The sequence below is a fragment of the Pieris brassicae genome, chromosome Z (assembly GCF_905147105.1).
Source record: "Pieris brassicae chromosome Z, ilPieBrab1.1, whole genome shotgun sequence".
In the NCBI taxonomy this organism is placed as follows: Eukaryota; Metazoa; Arthropoda; class Insecta; order Lepidoptera; family Pieridae; genus Pieris; species Pieris brassicae.
Window position 1 is genome coordinate 5314317 of NC_059680.1, and position 21521 is coordinate 5335837.

Here is a 21521-nt window from a genome sequence, read left to right on the forward strand (position 1 = left end):
CCCGCCGCGCTCCTTGAACTTTTTAAATTTCATAATCACGGCCCGAAAACGGTGAGTTGTGATTCAAAGGTAGTCTGCGGATAAGGACATTGTAATGTTAGATTTAAAAAGAAGATTATTATATTTTTTTTAATTAAAACGAAGTTTTCTTTTAGTATTTTAATCTTTATTAAACGACATTCGGATTAACAGACATAATTGGCTACCTACTAAAAATTCAAATAGCTCAGTTTGGAAAACCTTATGTTGCAACAAACAAAATGCTTCAATCATCAAGTCAGTAATTAATAATATAAAATGAAGTAGGCCGCGGCCCCCCGCTGTGCCACTGGAGGACGTAACGCAGTAAACACCCTCATAGGAACCTCGTTCTGAGCTTTTAAGCTTCAGTTTACTGCTGCTTCGCGACACTAAATTATAATATAACACGTCGTAAATTTCAGAAACTATCCGCCACTGACATGCGCGATTAAGGTTTTGGTATAATAAAGCAAAAGCTGGGAAATATAGTAAATTATGACAAAATAGCATGAACTCCACAGAGACGGCGCAAATAAATTCAGAGTAACATTCGATGAATCAACCTAAAAAGTACTAACGTGTTTAGTCTAGGATTTGTCGAGTATTCTTTTGAGCGTATCTCTCCCCTATGTTTAAACTCAAAATTAAGAGCCAGTAAGCAAACAGTATCATTGCTGCAGGGAAAAAATAAAAGGGTGCCGGCAACGAAGTATCTACTCAACGGCTGTAATATTTGAAGCAACGGCGAAAGAACGAAAATTGAATATTAAATGAAATAATTTATGCCATATTTATCATTTTGCAAATGAACAGTCCCACCTTAATGAAATCGTTGAAGGTGCTGATAATATGGTAAAAAATTCTCTTAATTTCAATATTTATAAAAATATCACCGTCGCTAAACCCGGCCACTATAGCTTGAATCGCGTGAGAAAGATACTTACTATATATAGAATATTTATAAAAAAAAATGAATTTGTACGCGCATTAATGTATGTGGAGTATAAATTTACCGATTATTCCTTCTACTAAAAGCTAATATATATCTGAGACTGTTACTCATTGTAACCAAATACCACAAAACAAATATCCGTATGCAGGTGCCTGTCGCAGATTGGATGTGAAGCGAGCTAAAATATCCGTAAATCAAGGGATCAAGTGTGACGTGGGCTCATGCCTGTGTCGTCGCTATCAGCGTTTAAAAACAGATTTTCATATATGAGACTGTCCTCGTATGTCCGATACAAACGATAACGAATCGTTTACATCACCGATAATAATTGAGTTTCGCACTTTCTTTACTCACAAACGGTGAAATATTTCACATATTGCACATATTTATTAATATAATCAAGTTACAATTAACTTTGCACATGATATGCGAACCTCATTGACATGTGTAGGGATAAAGACTGTAAATATCTTTTGTGTACTATTAATATCTGCATTATTGTTACGTAAAAATAAATTACAAAATTAAATAAATTAGCGGGCAGGTAAAAGTGTGGGCAGGAGGGTCGGGGGGGAGAGGTTCGTTAAGGTTTAATTAAATCGTCCTCGGCGGCCTCTCGCGTTTTAATTCCACCGTTATTAACGCTGTTAAAAAGTGAGCATACCGAACTGGGTAATGCATAGAGATTTCTAGAGATATTAATATCCTTAGTTATAATGATTCATAAAATAACCAATTAATAAGCAATATAAAGTATGTACTGTGTTTTAAATCTTTATACTCTCCTTTCGTTTGATTAAGGTTTTATTCATGTAGATTTACGGATTGGCGAGGTGCATCGTAATGTTTCCAATTTAAATAAGAATAACTTTTCAAAAAGGTTTCTTTTTCGATTGCTTAAAGCTTCTGAATAGGTTGAAAGAGAGTGCCTTTATGCTAGAACGACATACTACTCAATTACAAAGTTAAAAGAGACAGGGTGACGATACGAAATTGTAACTAAGATTAAATGTTTTAGTAAAAAAAGTTTTTAACTAAATAGCTCTATTATATGAAAAATCGAATCAAAATTCCGTTCAATATTTTAACACGGACACAATAATAATTATAAATATATATTTTTTAAACTTTATCTTATATGTTTTTTTTCAGTATTGTGTACTCCATAGTTTTTCATTTCTATGACGCGGACGAGTGGTCGCGGCTTTTCCGGCGAGCGGATCTCATGATAAGACGACACCCTTATCTTCTCTGAATCTCACAGTTTTGCTATTTAATAATACGCTTAAGTGTTGTTTCTAAAGATGTCTTAGTATTAATTTGTCAAGACTTGATGCGAACGACTTAATGGAATGTATATATAGGTTGGCGTTATAATATAGTATAAAACATCTTGTTTGTCATAACTATATGATATAATAAAGAATATTTTGTGATTATCACCCATAACTATTAATAATAACTTGGCGTTATACAAGTCAAGACAACAATTAAGTATTAACTTCACAAAAATAAAAACATTAATTGAGGATTCTCTTTATCATCAGATATCACACATTGTAATAATTGACATTGACGCATCAACATAAATCACAAGATTTTTTGACCAGGGCTTTCGATATAGTCTCATATAGCGGGCATTGTGAGAATCGTCATACTCACCCATGTTTCAGTTGCGTAATTCATTTTAATGTAAAAATACAAAACACTATCATAAACGAACCATACTAACTATACTAACAATGTACTGGTTAAGTAAGTGGGAGCAACAGATACTTACAACTATTATCAAATTCTTACCCACCAAATAGTTACTATTCAATAAAATTTAACGTTAAATATACATGGACCGAATTACCTATATCCCCTTTTGCTGGAAATAAATAATTAAATTTCATGAAACGGGTCGCCATCATGCGGTAATTCATTCTACAAACGAGGCACGATGTATATCTATAACACCTCCATCACCCAATCTACATGGCCTAAATTTCTAAAACATTTTCTTCAAAATATACTTATATTTTCAGTGAAATTATTATTAGATAAGTAAATAGTTTGAGAGTAGTGCTAAATAGTGACATCTTTTGTCATTTGAAATTTAATAAAAAATCAGCCAACATTCTGATCTATCAACTAGGGTCCCTTTAAACTATAATTTTTATATAGTCACGAGATGGCGTTAAAATTGTAGAACGACAACAACTTTACTTAATATTACTACTAGATAGAGCCAGTCCATTCTATAGCTATACTTACTAACACCATTTTAAATAACTTGATTATTTTTATGTAAATGTTTTAAAAGCTGAAAAGATTCATTCATTGCTAAAAAAAAATGTGAGATACGTTTTCTTGAGCTAATGACAACTACTGAAGAAAGTCAACTATCAGACGTTATTGTCAGTTGTCATTTGTCATTCCTTAGTTATGGTATAGTCGCGTAGGGCCGATTTCCCCTAAAGCAAGTTTATTAATTAACTGTAAGGTTTATGGTGCTAACTGCTAAGTCCATGCCGCATGATGTTTTTTATTAAAGAAATCGCTATTTTAATGGCAGGATATACAATGTGTTGTATAAACACCGACCATAATCGTTGCAATATAATTTTAATATGTGTATCATAAGTGAAGTGAATATACGTGCAATGATTTCATGAATTACTCATTTTTAAGCACGCAGTTTTTGGACCTTTAATAATTTACATATATAAACAATGACTGGATCGTCAATACCCGAAAGGGTAGCACAGATATATTATACTTATGGACTTTTTTGTTCATCCTATCCTGTGATTGCTATAACATTAGCACTTTCTGTTGTATTAATATGCTGGTAAGATCGTAGTAAAATAGTACTAGTAGTAGGTAGTAGTTATTTCAAAGCATTGAATAGAGTTCATTGCCATTTCTATTCACTTCCAATAAGTTCATTAGAAATTATGGCCATGCCTGACTAACAAACAGTGTCTTTCATAGCCAAACTTCTATGCTTGCATTGAAAAGAAAATATTACAGTACTGTAATCTTTATAACCTTACAGTTATCCCCTGCTGAATGTGCCTTTACCTGGAAATATACCAACTGTTGTAAATGTTCCACCAAATATTAATGAGAACAATATTGGTAACATGAATTGTGTATCAAAATCATGTTTTCTTTCAGGTAAGACTTGAATATCATTTTGATTTTTATTTTTGAAATCAATAGTGTACTTTGCAATATAATTTTAGTAATTTAATTCTTTAAGCAAATTAGAGGAATTTTAACCATGCTGCTCATTTATTGTTATTCCTGTCTTTTAAGCAATTATTTTAATCCATAAAACAAATTGTCTGTTTGGCTTACTTTCCATACTGTTTTTTTCAATGCATATTTAACCTTGAATATTGAGCTTCCCTTCAAACTATAATATATTGGCTGGAAAGGCAAAATAAGAATGCTTTATTGCCACCCATGGATAACTGAGCAGTTTTAAACACATTAAAATGTATTGGTGGTCTTCTTTATTACATGATCACATACGCATTTTGCATATACACTTATTTTTGCTTTCTTAAAAGCACAGCAGTGGTGACCAATCTTAGAAAATGGTATGGAATTGTGGTTTTATGTAATAATAAAATATTCATCTCCTTGTTTTTTTTCAGTTGATGGAAAGTTGTGTCGTCGTTATAATAAAAGATTGGTTTCAGATACTTTTATACATCTAGATGAATTGCGAAATAAAACACAAAAGCTTCCTTATGTGTGGGCCAAAGAAACTCCTTTTCTATATATTCAACAAATAATTATGCGAATAGGTATGTATTTTATTGTCTAAACAAGAAGTTGTCATTGATCTATATTTATATAAATAAAGCCATTGTTGTTAGAAAACAGGTTAGTTTTGTTAAGCTTTGCTTGATGTAACCTTAGCTTAAAAACTTTTCTTAATATTCTATATTCTTTTAAATAGTGATAACAGACATTTGTTGGTGTAAATGAATGTAGGCGAATTTTAATAACAATTCTGCTAAATTAAATAAATTATTACTTATTTGTCTACACATAATAAGGTCTGAAAGAGCATAACATATAACTGCCGTAGCACATTGTATACATTCTATATAATTATAATTTATATACTTATATAGGTGTATCTCCATGGAATAATAATCTCAAAATGTGGGATGCATTTCGTGCACCATTACAAGAGGTTTTTAGACTTCTTGAAACAATTCGCAATCATGAAGATCCTGAAACGTGAGTATTAATTATTATATTCCTTCAACTTGTTTAACATTTTCTGTATAAGAATTGCAATTGCGAAGTTTTAATAAAATAAAACATAATTTTTGGTATATTTTGGCAAATAATCTGTTAGTTTTTACAACATATGTCCAATGAAGCATTATTGGCAATTGATTTATGCAGTGCTTTTTTAATTACTATATAATTTCAGTAGCGAAGTTATTAAAAAAATAAACTATTTTCACCTGATTTATAGGCGATCATATTTCCATATTTCGTATTAATCGAATAACCTTGACTGTGTAATAAATATAGTATATGATATCTTGTTGTTGATATGTTTTTGCATGACATTAACTTTCGCTTTGCGTTAAATTTAGCATAATGAAGTTGCCAAAACTTATACCGTGTACACAACACTTGTTCAGAAAATACAATCATAGAATAAAATTAGAAGAAACTTTATTAGTATAGTACATAATTGTCTCTTAAATGCCAAAGTAACGCACTGAAAGAAATATATAGTCGGATTAAATTAAAGACATTGCGAATTGCTATATGCTTTGACACTTAGCCGTAAAATGTATTTAGGTAATTGTCTTATCACCGATAACCTTTTATTATTCGATGTTTACATTTGGGCAATACGATTGTATTAATTGATGCCACTATGAAGCTTATTATATTTCAGGAAGAAAACGATCGTAAATCACTGTTATCAAATAGGTGATATAAAGAAGTTAAGCAGTCAAGCAAGAATAGACAGAGTCCTTCCCGAATACAATTGTCTTTTGCTTTCACCAGCAAATCTCTGGCAACAAAATCTGCAATCATTCTCATTAGATGCAAATATTGTGAATACAATTTATAATTACCAGGTATGTGTTCGTTAAGTTTATGTATTAAGACAGATTCCAATAAACAATACCTTAAAGTAATAACGATATCGTGTCAAAACGAATATGATGAATCTGATAATTTTTCGTTATCTTAAACCTAGTGGGTAAGTTAAAACAGTGTGTGTAAGTTTCCATATGACCATGAATTACAGAAGTAGATCAAATTAATAATTATTGTTTCACAAAGAATTCATTGTTCATTCGTTTGAACATTCAGGAACTCTTGAGTTGATCGCCATAAACGCTTGATGATCGATACACGTTAGTAGTAATGTAAATGTTGAACGTATTTTTAAAATTTCACAGTGCAATAGATTTATAATATATATTAATATAGTAAGGTGTTCACTGTTATGAATAGAATTTTTTTTTAGCTATAATTATTTTTAGATGGTCTTTCTATCCTCCATACAGTTAGAATTCATTCAGAAATTCAGAGTCGATAATTAGCATGAACTATGATTACGAATTTTAAGAAAATCTAAATATATAATTCTTTCAGAATATCATCAAAGGAAAAGCGTCCATAGCGGAAATGGCATTCGGCATGCATCTGCGTGATACTGGCATAAAGCGATATCCATTAAGATCCCGACCTCGTGTACTACAATATGCTGTTACGATTTTCTACGAACAGATTGACCGGAGGTGGATGATGATTTCTGTTTATGTTACAGTGTTCCCCTATCCAATTACCGAGTGTTGTCAACACGATCTTTGTAATGTTTATGCAACATGATACTTTAACTAGCATTTTTGTTATCTTAAAAAAACTAGGACGAATTCTCTTTAAGCTTACCACATCATACATAATACTATATTATCTAAAATATATGACGATTTTGGTTACAAAAAAATTAAAACCAAATAAAAAAATATACAGAAAAGCAAAAAAAAAAAAGGAAATTTTTGTTAAGCAGAAAATCAAAATTACCAGTAATACTGCGAATTAGGTACGAGATAGGCACTTAACAATGCTTTTTTTTTTAATTTGATCTACCGTACATATTCTCAGCTAACCAGATTTTTAGTCAGCTATTAAATTTGTAGATTGCGACTATCTTATGATATTATATAATTTTATATCACATATTGACATTCCATTAAATCATTTTATAACCGATAAAGTAAAGCCATATTTTTCGGCTAAGCTTCATTTCTGATGCTTCGGCAGGAAATTAGTTTACTTTTTATCAACTAGCCCAAACTGCGTACTTATCGATATTATATTGCTTCCAATAAATATTCGATATTAATTTATCAGTTACTAATGTATTGTTTATCTATTGTTATAATTATTTCAGGTTCATATCCTCTCTCACGGACAAGTTAAGAGATATGTACCCACTGTATCAAGATATGCCACAGGCTCCCACACAAGAGTTTACACTAATATATTATCCGGGCAAGTTTAACTATCATGAACTAGTACCGCTATTAATATCACTTGTCGGTATATTTCTTTATGTATACTTTTCTGTGAGAAAAATAGAATTTATCAAATCTAAATTAGGTCTGGCAGCGTGCTCGGTTCTCACAATCGCTGGTAGCCTCTCTATGTCTATGGGCATATGCTTCTTCTGTGGATTTTCACTTAGCCTTCAAGGCAAAGAAATTTTTCCCTATTTAGTAATTATAGTCGGTCTCGAAAACATACTGGTGTTAACGAAAAGTGTGACGTCAACCGACTCGAGACTGGATGTGAAAATTCGTTTAGCTCAAGGCCTAAGTAAGGAAGGCTGGTCGATAACAAAGAATTTACTCACAGAAATAACAATATTGACAGTGAGTCTCTTCACATTTGTGCCTTTTATACAAGAGTTTTCCATATATATGATCGTTAGCCTTATTAGTGACTACTTTGTACAGATGACTTTTTTCGCGCCTATTCTAGTCATAGATGTGAGTCGAATGGAGTATTTGCCGGAGCAAAATAATAAATTACATTTAAAGGAATACTTTAGTGCTAGTTATGCTCTTAACTGGCGTTATAGCAACGGGTATGAAGATAATAGTTTCTCGCCTCAAAGGATGACAAAGTCGAAATCACACCCGAGACTAAATGGCTTAGCGCAATCCAGCCCTACCGACGTTGTTGCGAAGAGAAATTCCAATCCTGGAATGGTTGAGAATCGAGTACCGAAGCGTATACGTCTAGTCAATATGTGGGCTAGAACTAGATTCTTCCAAAGAGCGCTAATGGTGTGGATGCTTGTGTGGATATCTATGATCGTTTACAACTCCGGGGTAGTTGATTACTTTATTGCGAAAATCGATAAGATAGACACGTCTACGGAGAGCAATAAAAAGATAATTAAAGAGGTTGAACCAAAACAGTCGACCAATGAGAATAATAGTAATGGTCATACATTGGTATTTTCGCCACTACTAGACGTCATTGGTGATGAAAAAACGCTCGACGAAAATGATACAATATATTTGAAACATTCACCACATTCCCGCCCTTGGTCTCGGTAAGTACGCTGAGCTAAATGTATGTGCCTTCAAAGAAATTAATAGACGTAAATTCCTTATTTATCAATCTTATAGACATTGATTAATAATTAATATAATCTTCCTCGGCATTCAAATGAATAATGTAATTTATAAATGTTGCAAGTAAATTAACCGGTGGATGTCGATGGCCTTCATAATAATTCCGTAATTTTTCTTATATACATTTTATTATATCTTGGTTATTAGTATTATTGTTGGTAAGATTTCATCAATTGGTTTAAGTAAAAAAATACATGAAGATGATGATTTGAAGAGATAATATCTATTTGTTGAGCTGGATTTCGTATTTTTACTAAGATTTAGAATATATTTTAAACGTTTGTGTGTGTGTGTGTGTGAAAAGTACAACTTTGGTTAACTGTTGTCGGGTAGATCTGTTCCGCGAGATACAATTATTACTCGACTTACAAGAAAATCAAGTTTTAGCAATAAAAGTTGAAAAAATTAATGTGAGAACATTTTTTCCCGGTTTAACAATGATTGCTTTTTTTACAATGAAGCACGTGAACAGCCTTCTAACATTTTTTAAAGTTCTCTAGTAATTAAAGTCTTTACTTAATAAAATTCCAACTATATATAGTTGTATATTGCATACTAGGGTATACCCTAGTGTAGATAAGTTAAGGAAAAAAGCTAATAGTCGTTTCTTGCTTTTAATGCAATAAATCATTGCAATGTTGTCCTAGTGGATTTAACGTGCGACTCTCATCTTTGATATGGTAAGTTAAAGCCTGTGCCCTTATGGCCTTTCGGTGCATATGATAGTCGTACTGTTAAGGTAAACATCGTGAGGAAACCGGTAGGCAAAAATACGACGACATGTGTCAAGCACAGAATTATCTTGTCTATTAGAAAAAACAAACAATGCCGAAACAGATACAGAAATGTGAAGTTAGAACATACCTTAAATGGTTGTGGCGCTACTGGTCTGGTCTTCAGCTGTTCTCTAATATAATATTTCAGGTTAAATTCGTACCACTGGTCGGCTATTTTATCGCAATACAACGAAACATTGGCCGGGAAATATCTTGTATTTCTGCCACCGACATTGGTCAGTCATCGGGTTGGCCCTGAAATTGCAGCTGGTGTTCGACATCCAGACGAAAAAGACCCGCCGCCTTTACGATGGCAGGCCTTGGCTGCAGCCCTAGATCCGTTAGACACTCTGCCTGGTAAGATTTTAGGGGGAGGCTATATATTTTTAGCGTTCCATAGCGATTCTTAAAACAAATAAAAACTTATACTCTTAACCTAATACATACTAAGACCATGTGCGGGGTAAATATGATCAAGTAGCTGTTATAAAACTCATTTATCGAAGGGACAGTATTGCACGATATTTCCTGTGGATTACGCGAGAACTACACATTGAATTGAACTTTATTAACAGACAAAAATTGCTCGCGCGTCATTTTCCACTCGAAGCGCACCAGAACTCTTAACATTAAGTTATGTAAATAATTATTGTTTGCGATAAACTGGTTTGTTTTCGATTATTGATACTTTTGACTTCCTTGCATAATATCAATGTTTGAGAAACCGTCTTTTTACGTATGTTCCAAGTTCAGCGACGTTGTATACAGGAAATCTTTGTACATCTCACGCGAACAAAGGACCACTAAAATATTAAACTTAAAATAAAAGATATGAATAATTTATAACAGTATCAGTAGTAATAATCTTAGATCTATTAATGGTATTCGTTATTATGTTAATGAACAATATTTTTGATTTATGGTTTGACTCCTGAAGGAAATAGTGTTTTGTTTTTTATGTATTGCCTGATTTTTTTTGCAATAGAAAACGTGTAAATATATTCACTCCAATATCTTCTAAAAAATATATATAGAAGCTTAAAATTATGTAGACATACAAAATTTATAATTTTCAATATACAAAAACTAAAATAATATACAACATTGGATCACATTTGCATGTTTCATTCATGAGGCAAGCAGGTGTTCAGTCTGCTTACAACTCGAAACAATTATTGTTTTGCCTCGTAAGTTATCCGCCGATGGTGATGATACTACATAGTAAAATAACATTTTGCGCTACCGTACATACCTAATAACACTGTACATGTGAAGGCAATACGTTACTTAATAAAATTTTGGGGGATTTTTGTTCCAGAATTTGACTTAATAGACAGTAAAGGTCAGCAGCAGTGGGGTAAGGGTTCCGAACTGCCGATATATCCTACAACACCAATGGAGATACTTTTGCTGACAATATTATGTACAATAAGTGTAGTGGTTATCGCATACATGATGGTTGTCTTATATAGGTAAGTATTATGTCGAATCGTGACCCCAAGTACAAAGTATGAGGATTTTAAAGTCGGTTTAAACGTAGTTAAATGATTCCTCATGTTGTTTTATTTATTTATTCATATATGTCCTCACAATACTGATGTAAATTGGAATATGGAAAATTGATAACCCAGTATAAATATGATTTCAGATGTATTTGTTCTCGACACTATGCTGAGTGGCGGGCATCTTGGAATGAAGACGAAGAATATAAGAAAATCATCGCAAAACAGCCTGCTGTTCAAGTAATTATAATTTTTATTTTTTTCATAAACGTTCATCAACTAAAATGTATGACAAAAAATTGATTACGATTTTAGTTCAAATGATTGCAATTATATTTTTATCAATAAATATTGTTTATATGAAAAATTGCGCCATTACATGTAAACATTGTGTCATTCTAAACATTTATATAGATTTTATGTTAATTGTCTTGACGGTTTTATTTTATTAAATTAAAATACCACGAAACAGATAATTAGGACGTTATTTACTATACTTGCAGTGCCTACATTACATCTATATTTTTCTTTTGCCTACACAATCATTATAAATCGAAATGTTTTTTATAAAGAAAATAAAAAGTTTGGTGGTTTTGATAATTTATATTTTTTTTAATCGGTTCCAGAACATTTCCCATTTCCTAATAGCAATGCATAGTATGCATTTAGGGCATAAATATCTCTTAAGGTGATTGAGGTGATATGTTATTTAATGTACGTGTTGAATACATATTTAGGCCTTTGCAAATGGTATGCTTTTTTGGGAGTGATTTTTTTTTGCGAACATAGTTCACCATAGCTATTATAAAATATTTAACAATTGTGGTGAACAATAGTAACTAACGCTGTAGAAATGTATATTTTATATCATATACATACAATTTTGATATATGAAGAAATTGTCTAGGAATACATGCATGAATGAATAATGCCATTCAATGCTAAGATTAAATTACAGGAAAACAAAAGTGCATTGCCACATCAGCTATATCGAATTACCTTTTATAATGAAACAAAATATAAAAGATATTATTTTTTTTTTTATTTTACTTCAAAAGGTTTATTTATTGGATTTCGAATTTATCGCTTATTTCGCACCGCCATTTGATATAATTGGTAACTCGTTTTTAGCCGATTAAACTAAAGAAAATTTCCTATAATTTATTTTATTTCGTAAAATTAACAATTTTCCTGAGAAAACCTAAGTGGTTATCAAGGTTTGCGATTGTTACAATAGGGTCGTTTGCAGTATTCAAGGTAAATGAAAACCAATCAACAAATGCAATTTGTTAAAATCATAAACATTTCTTGTCCGTCAAGTAAACTCGTTACAGGCAATATGACTATATCTTTACTCTGCCTATTTGGTTAAATGCTATTTATGTGTCATGTATACTGTTTTTGAACCTGTAAATGGAATTTTTTAGGTCCTATAAGAGAGATAAAGAAAACATTTATTTGAGCATTTGGGTGCCGTACATTTCATAGATACAGAGATAAAATATATTTTTGTTCAAATATTTCAGTCTACCCAATAACGTTCTCTAAGAACTTTCCATCTATTTAGTAAAAGTAAACTTGTTCTTTTGAAGACACACATCTAATCACGGTTATGTCGTCGACCGATCGTAGAATCACTGCAGATTTGGTCAATCATTTAATGAAATATCCTAGCTATCAATGTCTTATATATTTATATTTCAGTCAACGTTCGTATAAATTAATTTTTTAATATCCATATTAAGACAGTAAATTTTGTCTGATTAAAAAGTAGTCATTGACAATTTCAGTTGGTGATGGAGGCAGTACCATTGGTAGTAGCAGGTCACAGTCAAGAAGTAGAATGCATCGTAACAGATGGTGAGAAAATCGTTAGTTCCTGTTTGCAGGGGAACATAAAAATTTGGGACTCGTTAAATGGTGAAATCATCACGTCGATAGATCGTTGCGCGTAAGTATAGTTTTTATGGTCTAACATTAAATTTGACATACGAGTCTTAGACTCGAATAAAATATAACATAATAATAATACATTATGTATGCCAAATTGTGTTTTTATGAAATCTAACGCCAATGGGTTGATTAAAAAAATTGCCTTGAGAGTACTTCTATAATAAATTCCATATGAAATTGGTTAACAAGTAATGTTTTGGGTCAATGTCATGAAGTTATATATGTTTGTTTGTATACTCTTCATTTGGATACAACTTGAAAATATGACTTAAAAAATTCCGTAGTTCTATATATTTTATTTGTTTTGTTTAAAAAATACAAATAATTATTACAAAAATTAACAAAATATATTCTATCATATTTCAGATATTTTCAGATGGAAATGGAAATATATGAAAAAGCTCATCCCAAAAAGGCTTTAGAGGATCCAAAAAGCTATGACACGTATACCATTCAAGGTATTTATGTTGTGACCACTTTAATGACGTATATATTAATCTTATAAGCAGATAATTATTCATACTAGATGTATAATAAAGGAGCTTTGTATAGATTCACTTCAGAGGTTCTGGGTACGATTCCTGGTGAAATTGGGTTAAAATATAACAAACTAAAATCAAGTTGCAATATATAATATTTTTATTTGCATTACAGAGATTCGCGATATAGAAGCAATACAAAGGCCCGAGGTAAGTTCTATATTTTGTATGTAACTAAAAATTGAGGTTTTATAGCAAATTGTATGACGTTAAAATCACAATCAAGACATTGTTACCTATTTTTAAGGGAGCGTTCATATATATTACCTAACGATTTTTTTGTCCTATTGTAAAACGTTACGATGCGGGACGGGGATTGAATTACGCGTTATTGTTAATATTATTTTCGACGTTCCAGTACTTTACACCACATAATGGTAACTTTTAGGTATAAAGAGTCACGAAACGTTTTACTATTGGATATGGGGGGGGGGGGGGGCAAGAATATCCAAAAATTGCGTAACGTAATACTTGGACGCTCCCTAATGTAAATTATATATTATACATAACATACATAAAATATATATTTAGCCTTAGTATATAGTAAGCATAAAAACTTGAAATCAAATATTTAATGGAACGTATTTTGCTTTCACTGTATTGTAAATGATTGCTATGATTTTTTCTACTACAGTAGTTCCTTACAATTTCCTTATACCAAACTTGGAGATTAAAAATAGTTTCTTGCCAGCTCCTATCGCTTTTCTCCCTTGATTTGGGAACTGGTAGTAAGTGTAGATATTTTTTAATGTTCACGTTCACGGTCACGTTCATATAAATAAAACAGCAGCGCAACAACAAGCGTTTAGCAACCAGGTTATCGCGAGGTTTCTGTATCTTTTTCGTGATCTGTTCTTTCTTCTGTGCCTGACACACGATTTTTTGCGTCTAATGTATGCCGATTTCCTTACGATGGTTTCCTCCACCGTACGAGCAAGTGTTGTATGAGCACATAGACTGAAGCTCCAGGTGCCCAGTCTGGGTTCGAACCTCGAATGAGAGTTGCACGCTGAAGCCACTGGGGCACACTCATCTGTATCTTTATACGTAACTAAATGAATTGATGATTGCTTTGATATATTAGTTACACAACAGCTCAATGAGGACGCTTTTTAAACTAAAAGCTGCATGAAATTATACATGAAATGTACAGCAAATTATACATTCGATTAACAAAAGTATTAAATATTTAATTAGATATTTTATCCAACTTTCAAAGGCACAGTACGCGGCAGTTCATAACGTGTTTATGAAATGGTATATTATTTATTTTAAAGTCATTTCGTTAATTCGCAAAAAAATTTTTTTTTTTTCATATTTAGCATCAACACTTTCGAACTATAGTGATGTAAAAGCATTGTCAACAAAATAATGAAGGTGATAGTACTGCTGCGATGTAAATTTGGATCCTATAATTAAATATTACAGAATTTATAACATAATATTAGTTGGTGGGATATTTTGACTTGCGTCAGGAATTATCTCTTCTCTATACTTCTCCGAAACGGCTCGACCGTTTCTTATGACATTTTTTATGCATTCAGTAAGTCTGAGAATCGACTACTATCTATCTTTCAAACCCTAAGAGATAAGGGGTCGTCACCCCAAATTTTTATTTTTTATTTTTTAGACAACATTTATTTTTTATTTTTTTATGATACAACATACATACAACCCCTATTTTTTATTATCGTAGATAGTTATTTTTATGGAACTAAAAAATTTGCCGGGTCAGCTAGTTTTATTATAATTTTCTTAATATGGTATTTTTTCAGGTCCGACTGCGTAGAGCCTGTCTCAATAACCACTTGAGTTGTATAAAGTTTCAGTCCAGTCACCAAAGTCCTCCGTCGTGCCTTTCAGTTGCCGAAAATACGAAATATTTGTTTGCTAAGACTTATAGGTAAGAAACATCTCAGATTACTTTGTATTGTTGTGTTGCCAGACGTTATAATAGTCACTTATTTACAATTGTTATATACCATTATATGCAAATACTATTGCTAATTTTATCAAATATTAAAATTATGAAGGAAAAAATTGGAGCAAAATATCAGCATATTATGAACAACATGTTTTTCTTTCCATATTCCAATTATAATATAAGATTAGACATTATTTTTTCAATTATAATCTTTCTTACGAATATCTAATTTGTCCTAACTAACTCGTCTAATCCGACACTTTATTTTACCAGACCAAGCCTACCGAAGTGCTGGACAGGCTTCTTCTAAATAATTTGCGATATTTGTTTTAAAATAAGTGTTGTTTGTTGATTGGATATTTTAAAAGTTAAAGTTTACGAGAGTTTTTACGCCGGCTTTTTCCTACATCCTCTGTCTTCTTTGCCGATGAGTAGGGTCGCTACCTATTCAAATTTAATGACGTGGAATAAGTGATACTTGTATCTTATGTTCCATAAAAAAAACATATTTTATTTTTTAATTTAATTTATCTTAAATTAAATACCAATTTTGTTTGAAATTGTCAAGTAACGTAAAGAAAAATCTTTTTTTTTATTTTCAGAGATCTTTATTGCTCGGACGAGCATGATAATGATATTTATGAAAAAGAAATTTTGGACTTAAATAAATTTAATGTTAATAGAGAAAGTGCAATTAATGACAGTGATAGTTTTAAAAGTGAATTTTTAAGTAGTCACGATAAAGTGCATAGAAACCCAAGTGATCTGAATGAAGATTGCAAAGCGAAACCTATAAAGGAGTCGCCGGTGTGGAGTATGGACTATTGTAATGATCTTATTATATTAGGCTGTGCTGACGGGAGATTAGAATTTTGGGAAGCAACTTCAGGAAAATTAAAGGTAACTTTTATAATGTAATATAAATATAGCAATTAAAAATAAATAAATGACGCTACAACCTTTTTAGGTCTGGGCCTCAGATTCTGTATCTGTTTCATGATGATTGTTAATCTAATAGGCAAGTAGGTGATCATCCTTCTGTGCCTAACACACGCCGTCGACTTTTTGGGTCTAAGGCAAGCCGGTTTCCTCACGACGTTTTCCTTCACCGTTTGAGCTAATGTTAAATGCGCACATAGAAAGAAAATCCATTGGTGCACAGCTGGGGATCGAACCTACGACCTCAGGGATGAGAGTCGCACGCTGAAGTCACTAGGCCAACACTGCTTTTATAGCATTTAGCAATATTATATAAACAGTTTAAATACACGAAAGTAGTTTTATGCTGAGACAGTCTATCTAGTATGACTAAATCCAGTTTGATGACATTAGACAACACTGCTACTAAATCCCAGCCGCCTATTCGCCTTCCAAAAAGAAATAATAATTTTGGTCATAAATAAATGAAAACAATATTAACTTCAGATTGAAATTGAATCGCCCGTACAATTTTAGCCACTGTTTATGCTTTGACTTGGAGAAGTGTTGGCCTAGTGCCTACAGCGTGTGACTCTCATCTCTGAGGTCGTAGGTTCGATCCCCGGCTGTGCACCAATCGATTTTCTTTCTATGTGCGCATAACATTAGCTCGAACGGTGAAGGAAAACATTGTGAGGAAACCGGCTTGTCTTAGACCCAAAAAGTCGACGGCGTGCCTCAGGCACAGACGGCTGATCACCTACTTGCCTATTCGATTAACAAATGATCACGAAACAGATACAGAAATCTGAGGTCCAGACCTAAGAAGATTGTAGCGCCATTGATTTTTTTATGATTTAACTGGTGGCGCCATACTATTTATTTACTTGTCTTTCAATCCAGTGTATTTGGTGGTGTATGGAGAAGCGTCCAGGTGGTACTGGGGTCACGCATGTCAAGGCTTTAGGGGGTGGCAGGCGAATTTGCGTCGCGTTACTTACGGGACATTTGTCACTATTTCGGCTCGATGCGTACAATAGTACGTCTGGCGCGCAAGTTGACTGGCGGTTTAGTACGGCACATAGAAGAAGTAAGTTGATTGATGCTTATATTGTGACATATCCTAAACTTATTCTCAATAGCTTTGTGTAAAAAATTAAGAAAATGGGTTGTAGTGCAATTTTTATACATATCATTTATATTCTATGCACGCTTGCAGCACATAAGCGGACGGGATCAGCGGATTCTCTACGCAGCGCACAAGCTATAGAAGACGAAAGAACGCGAGGGCGTATGACTTTTTCATATGAAGTGGAAAACAGTGACGGTGAAGGTTAGTTCTAGAATTTTTTGAAATGAAAAACCAAACATATTTATGAAATGCGAAAATGACACACGATGATGCCAAAATATTATTGATAGTAACGATGTTTATTTATTAAGGTTTACCACATCATAAATTCTATGGTATATGTTATTTTATCTAAAATGTATGACAATTAAGGCAAAGTATATACTAGTTAACATAAAAATACCACAAATAGAAATTAAAAATTAAAAAAAGATACCTACTCAATAATGCTCTCCTTAAATCAGCCCACTGCCGAATATATCCAGCTCCGGATAAGTACTGTTTAATCCGTTAAAATCTAGGAGAGAATTTGAAAGAGTTATTTTTAGTTATACTAGTATTGTAGAAAATTGAATCGGCATAATATTACTTTATTCATATAAGGGACATCCTCTTTAAGACTTATATAAACAACTACTAATCTTCTAAATACGAAAAATGTGTATTTGAATGAGTAAACTCACTAGACTGCTAGACCTGAACTGATTGTTCGTCTCCAAATTTTTATATATTGAATAAATTCGACCGTGTTTAGCCGGGACATGTCGCTTATCATTTATGTGCTTTTAGAGGTTGTTTGTGTTCGGGTCGCACATTGTCGGCCTCATCAACAACCGATAACTGAGTTACACGCGGAAGGGGGCCGCGTGCTCACTGGTGGACAGGATCACGTACTGAAGGTAAACAAATTAAAATAAGCCTTTGATAGTTTCTCTGAGGGTCCTCCGAAAGTTCTCTCATACTAGCAACTCGAAGCTATCTTCGCAATCGAAATATTACATTGAGTACATACATACTCTAGAATCATCATGAAAGATGCTAATTTAGTTTATTTAATGGTGTTTGATAAATTTCTAGTCACCCAGCTGTATCGTATTGTCGCCACTATTTATGTTTTGTCTAACTGAATGTCTATAGAAACTTTTTCTTCATTAAGATCGTGATACACAAAATTACGGTAATGTTCTTCATTCATGACTTTTGACTTGAAGTAGACCGAACTAAATGCAGTTGTTTGCCTTGTTTAGGTGTTTTCAAGCGATCTAAGGCAGCTATTTACGCTACACGGGCATTGCGGGCCGATTACTAGTTGTTTTATCGACCATGCGACACCAACCATCGCTGGCAGTGGCTCGCAAGATGGATTGCTTTGTGTATGGGATTTGCACACAGGTTAGTTCTTTAACTTTGTGTTTGACAGTTGACATCGGTTTTATTTTTACATGGGTAGGATACAAGTCCATTGGCCGTATGGTTTTGTATCCGTTTTTATTATGAAAATTATTATATAAGTCTTTAAGTCTACACCATTGGCAATATTAGCTTACTAACTTTTGTTGATATCATAGACGAAGGACATCTTTCCACGGTGTGATTCTACTTATAGCAAGAAACGTAAAATTTTGAAGATATCTTAATAGTGCCTAATGCCACGTTCATTGTTGCTGTTTCTTCAACATATTATTTTTTATAGCTGAATATTTGTTATTAAAATACAATGTTACTTTTTTACTAAACTTGTATTTTTCACAATGCAGGTGCCTGCTTATATAGTATGCAGGCACACGATGGAGCAGTGACGTCACTAGCGTATACGGCTTCATACGTAGTATCAGCGGGCGCAGATGAGCGTCTCTGCATATGGGACCGTTTTCAGGGACATATGCTCAACTCGGTACATATAGTAAGTATACTTACTATATGTTATTGTATTATATACTTTCGGTTGAGAAGTAATGTGATACTGATTAAACGCCATCCCGCTTTTTACTCTTTTTTGATATTTAACTTTTTATCACTTTTTTGTATCATTCAATTAAAAAGTCGCAAATTTGTTTCACTAAATGAAACAAACGATAAAAATGTTTTTTTTTTATTTTACTTGAATAATATTTAATATTTTTTGGTATAATTACACAGGTCAATACAAAATTTGACTATGACTTTAAAGCTCTACAATATTTTAGGTCTTATGAGACGAAAAAAATATGTGACATGAAAAATATTGTTTTTGTAATTGTGAGACCGACTGAACGATATTATTCAAATTATTATGTTAATTCACACCTAACCGTTGTTTATTGCTCGAGTCCCAAATTTATCCTGCGGAATTTTCGAATGTACTAAAATTTATAGCAAAAATAAAAATGACTTACTACTAAATCTGTCACTAAAGCATACTTACTCCACAAACAATTATTTTCGTTTCTGTTCATAATTAACCGAAAATCTCATAAAATAAACTTTAAACAAAGAATTAAAAAAAAATTGTATAGTGTTATAAACAGAAATACGAATGTTAGTATCTCAAACCAAAACTTTGATTTATTCTTAGTTCACTTAAAACTTTCTTTGTATTCGTATAAGTATAATTGTAAACAATGAAAACATGAGCCTAGCGATTGGTTTATCGACTAAACTTGGGTTTGATTCTCAGCTAATATTTGCTTGGATTTAGAAGTCTACTAAGTATTTGTGATAATATATGTAACAGGTTTAGAAACAGGTAAATTCATGAATTTTCAGGGTCTGAATTATATGAGTCGAATGCTGCCGCTAACTCATTCGCTTCTTGTGATGGGCGACAAAAATGGACTTACCGCATACGATCTGAGCAGTGGTGACGTTATACGACGAGTACTGTTTGGTGAATATATTAAAAAAACAATGTTGCTACAACCTTAGATTAGTGTATCAGTTCCTTCTTCATCCTCTTCTTCTTCAGTCTGTGGCTTACACACGCCATCGATTTTATGGGTCTAAGACCACTTAAATGCGCATATGAAACTCCTGTGGTGCACTACCGGGGTTCGAATTTACAACACCAAAGCGACAAAAACTTGAGCAGAGCCCTGTGGGCGTTTTACGAACTTAATAAATGATCGTGAAACCTTTTATTGGGTTCACTATGTATGCCTTGTCATTAGATAATGCGTGATTTAGACTTTTTTTTAATATTATGGCAATAGTTTTTACTTTATGCCAGTTTCAAGTAGAATAAGATCGCTTCTAATAGGGCACCATTACTTAGCGTTATTTAAATATAATTTATGAAGTTTATTTTTTTCAGGTCAAAGCGACGGTTGTATTTTTGTACGACAAATATTACCCTTAAAAGATGCGATTGTGTGTGATTACGCTAACCAACTACGCATTGTTAAGTTCCCTCTCGTATCAAGACTCGACATGAAAAACGAATAATATGACATAATTTTTTAATATTGATTTTGTTATTTGTCGTTACTGCTGTTCGGCTTTCAGAAGGTTGTTAAATGCATTAAAACACACGCAATAACTCACTTCCCATGGTTCCCCCGAGTTTACGGGATAAATATATAGTTAGAGCCATATAAACAAAATCTATTAATACAATATTTATAAAGTTAGAAATGCACTTTCAGTTTGTTGAACAAACATACACAGAAAATTCCTATTTTTATATACATAGTTAACAGTATAAGTGATGGTTCTTAATATAGAATATATTTTAATTCTCAATGCTTTAACACAGTAATTTACAATTTGGCGTGGGAATTGTAGTATTCTAAGAATGTAGAATAAGTAATTTATTCAGACATATTTCCGCTTTCAATATATAAAATTTATAAGACATATTTTTAATAAACGTTTTGTTACATAAAGTGTTTGTTTTGACATTAGTATATTTTATTTTACACTGTTTATATACCTATTAATAGAGCCATTATTATTTAATGTGGTATAAAAATGTTTCATTCGTGCTGAAAATAATCTGTACTCATAGTGTAAAAATGGTTATTGAACGTTTAATTTGTACGGTTTGCATCAATTGTTTGTAAATGCGAAATTAATTTAATTTATGGTCTGGTAAATTCGACGAGAATTAGAAGTCAAATTGAATAATTATATGCCAACTTT

General features: G+C 32.4%; 1 protein-coding gene across 1 annotated transcript; it reads left to right on the plus strand.

Moving 5' to 3' along the window:
- Window positions 1-3440: 3440 nt before the first annotated feature.
- LOC123718539 (sterol regulatory element-binding protein cleavage-activating protein) lies at window positions 3441-21232 on the plus strand. The gene is made up of 22 exons (XM_045675150.1): window positions 3441-3809; window positions 4017-4138; window positions 4669-4776; window positions 5110-5218; window positions 5898-6084; window positions 6608-6753; window positions 7410-8579; window positions 9586-9794; window positions 10756-10909; window positions 11086-11179; window positions 12730-12890; window positions 13259-13350; window positions 13547-13581; window positions 15207-15334; window positions 15958-16255; window positions 17177-17363; window positions 17493-17606; window positions 18195-18304; window positions 18653-18797; window positions 19163-19308; window positions 20151-20271; window positions 20695-21232. Exons 1-22 carry the CDS (start codon window positions 3691-3693, stop codon window positions 20823-20825), a joined length of 4086 nt encoding a protein of 1361 aa, XP_045531106.1. The 5' UTR covers window positions 3441-3690; the 3' UTR covers window positions 20826-21232.
- The last annotated feature ends 289 nt before the right edge of the window (window positions 21233-21521 follow it).